The sequence below is a fragment of the Limulus polyphemus genome, unplaced genomic scaffold (assembly GCF_000517525.1).
Source record: "Limulus polyphemus unplaced genomic scaffold, Limulus_polyphemus-2.1.2 Scaffold624, whole genome shotgun sequence".
NCBI lineage: Eukaryota > Metazoa > Arthropoda > Merostomata > Xiphosura > Limulidae > Limulus > Limulus polyphemus.
Window position 1 is genome coordinate 374,874 of NW_013666234.1, and position 4,256 is coordinate 379,129.

Genomic DNA, 4,256 nt, shown 5'->3' on the forward strand with positions numbered 1-4,256 from the left:
ATGATGGCCAGACACTAGTTCGATCACAGAGTAGTTCTTCTCACTACTTAACAGCTTTGTACTTACATACATTTCTGAAAACAGACTTTCTTCATGTTCTTGTAGGAGTACTGCTCCAATTCCTATGTCTGAAGCATCAACCTGAATGATGAAAACTTGAAGTCTGGCATTCTAAGGTTTGGCAAACTTCTCAAAATATTCTTTAACTTCTGGAATGCCATTTGCTGTGGGTGTTCCCACTTCACCTTGTTGGGTAAGCCTTTCTTGGTCAGATTAGTCAGTGGTGCAGCAACTTCAGTGTAATTTGGGAGGAACTTCCTGTAGTATCCCACTGACCCTAGAAAACATCGGACTTGCTCTTTGGTTGTTGTAGCTGGTGTATCCTGTATGTGGTTTAGTTTCTCTTCTTCTATGGCTATCTGTCGATTGCCCATCTTGTGTCTAACACAGATTAGCCAACGTAGCACTTAGATGGTCAGACCTGCTGCCCTCAATCATCTGAACAACTCTAAGTTTTTCAAGTGTGTGGGTCAGAATGTCATCCACATAATGCTTGATGTTGGTAGTTTTGTAAAACATCTTTCTCATCATGAATTTGAATGTTGCTGTGGAGTTGACTAACCCAAACAGTATTCTCTTAAACTGGTAACATCTGTCCAGGGTCACAAAGGTATATTTTCTTTAAATCCTGTCTCTGTCAGGATCTATGAATAACCTTTACCGAGGTCGATCTTGGAAAAGAACTTGGCCCTGCCTAGTTTCACAATGATAGTCTCTGGGTTGCCCATAGGTTCAGAGTCAAACTTCATCATGAGATTTCTCTTCCAGAAGTCTATGCAGAAGTGGTTTGAGCCATCCCTCTTTTTCACTTATGTTGATGTCATCTGCATCTAGTGGTCTTAGATCTAGTAGGTCTTCATCTTCTAAGATAGAGTCTGTTTTTTTTAGTTCTGCATTGTCCATCTGAACCACAATAGCTGCACCCATTCAACAGATTCACGTGGTAGATCTTGGTCTTCCTGTCCACATTTACTTTATAGTCCATTCTTTTGACCACTCCCTGTACTTAAAAAGGTCCTTTCCACTGCAGGGTGAATTTGTTGTTATCCGTAGGTAGCAGAACCAAGGCCTTCTATCCGACCTTGAAACACTGATCTTTGGCCTTCTTGTCATAGAAGTGCTTCTGACTACCTTGAGCTGCATACAAGCTTTCTCGAGTGAGATAACATGTCTCCTCCAGTTGGTTTCTGAGGTTCTAAAACATACTAGTGTGTGTTCCTCACTTCTGAGTTTTATTTTCCTGTCCACAGCTCTTTCAATATTTGCATCGAACCACGTGCTGCCTTCTGTACATCCACTCAAAGGGTAAAAATCCTGTACTTGCTTGTGGGACTTCTTGGTAAGCAAATAACACTGTCTGCAGATACCTGTCCCAATCATGTGGTCTCTCCTGGTACATCTTCTTCAGCATGCTCTTTAAGTCTCCATTCATTCTCTCACAAAGTCCGTTACATTTGGGGTTGTATGGGGTGGTAAAGAGTTGCCTAGTGCTAATGAGTCTACACACCTTTTGCATCAGTTCTGAGGTAAACTGGATCCCTCTGTCACTCAATACTTTTTGGGGAAGTCTACTCTGCAGAACACTTCCAGGAGGGCTTGTGCTACTCACTCCATTTCTATCTTCAGCAGTGTTATAACTTCTGTATAACATGTCTCATAGTCGACTACTGTCAGCACATAACCAGTTGCCCTTGTAAGATACAGGTGCTAGTGGTCCAATCAAGTCCACAGCTACTCTACTGAATGTTTTTTTTATATGAGAGGCATCTCACCCAGTGGTACCTTCCCTCTAGGTATTGTCCTTTGACACGTGTCACATGACCTGCAGGATCTGGTCACATCTCTGATGACCCCAGTCAATGGAAATTGCTGGTGATTTTGTCAGCCATCTTCATCACATGATTCCAGTATTCTGTTGGTAATATGATCTGTTTAACTTCCCCAGTATAACTGCCTTGATAGATCTGATACAGTACTCCCTTCTGGTCTATTACTTTGTAAGTGCTTTTCCCCTCTGTCTTGTGCTCGACTTCCAAGGTTACTCCAGTGAAGGGTCTTTCTTCTGTGATTCCTTCAGTTCCTGTAGACGTACATTCGGGATGTCGCCTTTTGAGACTTGCAGGGGCTAGATGTATTGCTTGCCTTTTTTTTGTGACTACAGATGCATCACCAATCTCCTTTCTGTCTGGTTCCTCCAAACTTCTACTACCTGGTATATCGACAATCACAGTCACAGATGGGTGCCTTCATACACATGGCCTCAAGGTTTCCCACGTAATATGGAGTGTCCACCCTTATCCTTGTTAAGGGAAACTCTCTCACTGTTCCATCAATCAGCACACAAAGATTTACCTTGCCCATCATCTGGTCATCAGATACAAGACTGGTTCTCACTGCTGCACTCAATGTCTTGCAGGATATTCACTTTCTTGTCCCCGACATAGCCTTCACTTAGTGCCATATTGTGATATATTGGCACCTCTTGATGTTTGCCACATGCTCAAATCACCAGTGGCATTATTGACCCATTTGCTAACTTGAGCTGACCATCAGTCGTGCACTATTTAATCATGGAGACAGCACTTCCTTCTTGTAGTGAATCTGACATGTTGTTTCTATTGTTTCTTCTGGCAACAGCATTCATGTTGATAGTCACTCTTTTCTTGTCACTCCAGCACTATCTCTATAGGTAGTTCCACCTGCTTTATGTTGAGATTTATACTGTTACTTGTTGGTGACAGAATTTCTCAATGTGCCCCATTTTATAACAAGCATAGCATCTCTTCTTCCTTTTGCCTGTTAAGTTCTTGTCACCTTTGGTGGTTTCCTTGTCTCTGGTTGGTCATCAACTATAACTGGTTATTCTTGGACTTGCCAGTTATACTCCCTCCATGGGCTTCCATATACTGTTCTGCCAACTCGATCATCTCGTCCACGTTTTTTGGTGCTCTCTCATTTAGGAACAGTGTCACAATCTGTTGAGCATGTGATCATGAACTGTTCACGTATTAGTAGATCTGCCAGTCCTTCAAAACCATTTTCACACTTGGGCATGTCAGTCCACCTTGTATCACCATAGATGTGCCACAAACTGAAATACAGCAGTTTATCTGGTATCAGGTTTGACTTCTCTGAACTTCTGATGAAAACCTTCCTCTGTACATTCGCAATGTTTCGACAAGGCCACTTTTAACTTGTCATAGTCCATGGCATCATGCCTACATACACTTGTAGGTCAGTCCTGTGAGAAGTGGGCTGAGACAGACTGCCCACTGACTTTGGGAAAATCTTTCATATCTATCCAGGAAAGCATATGACATCTTTCTGTTCATCAACTATGGGCAACTTGTGTCAGCTGGCCCTGACCCCACTGCCATTCTTGAGTCCTTTCGGTTGGGTGAGCTTTGCAATCTCAAATTGTGCTCTTATTCTCTCTCTCTTTTTGCAGCCTCCTTTCTTCCTCTCTCTCTGCTATTCTCGCTCTCTAATTCTTGTTGTTTAACAAACTCTAGTAGATCACTATCCTTTAGCCCAAGTCACTTACCTCTCTATCCATTTATTAAAACAAGTGATTGTAATATTTACATTATTTTCGCCACCACTACACTTGTTCGTATATATGCCTACTTCTGCTGTCTTTCACATTTTCTTTTACTGTCATTTACTACTGTAGTATCCTGGCTGGCTCGCCAAATGTCAGGTTTTATGGAGCCATCTGACATTTCAGTGATAAATTTGAACAATAAACGGAGAGCACACAATCCACTTGTTTTATATTAATATATTCAAAACAAGTCAAACATATGTACAAAACTTCGTTACACTATTGCTATCACAGTTGTACTCAGAGCTTTAAATAATTGTCTCTATTTCATCAAAGTCCACAAAGGCAGGTTCAATTACTTTAGAACACTGTTTAACAAAACTAATTTTTCTCCTCTATCTCTTTTATTACGATACCAGCTGTGAAACTCACTTTAGAAATCGCCACTATACCCTCTTGATGACTAAACACACAATCACGCAGTATACTAACTTCACTTTTACCTTGACTAACTTAAATCTCTTATATATATATATATATATTTCCCGACTGAGGCCTATAACTTTCTACAAAGTACAAGACGTTATGATGTAACGATACTCACTTAAAGCAGCAAGAAAAATTCAAAAAGTTCGTGTCACATGACGTCAAT

The 4,256-nt window shown here is 41.1% G+C and overlaps 1 protein-coding gene across 1 annotated transcript; it reads right to left on the bottom strand.

Moving 5' to 3' along the window:
• Positions 1–1,315: 1,315 nt before the first annotated feature.
• Positions 1,316–1,711, bottom strand: LOC106459539. Its single transcript, XM_013919163.1, has one exon. It carries the CDS (start codon positions 1,709–1,711, stop codon positions 1,316–1,318), a length of 396 nt encoding a protein of 131 aa, XP_013774617.1.
• Positions 1,712–4,256: the final 2,545 nt, after the last annotated feature.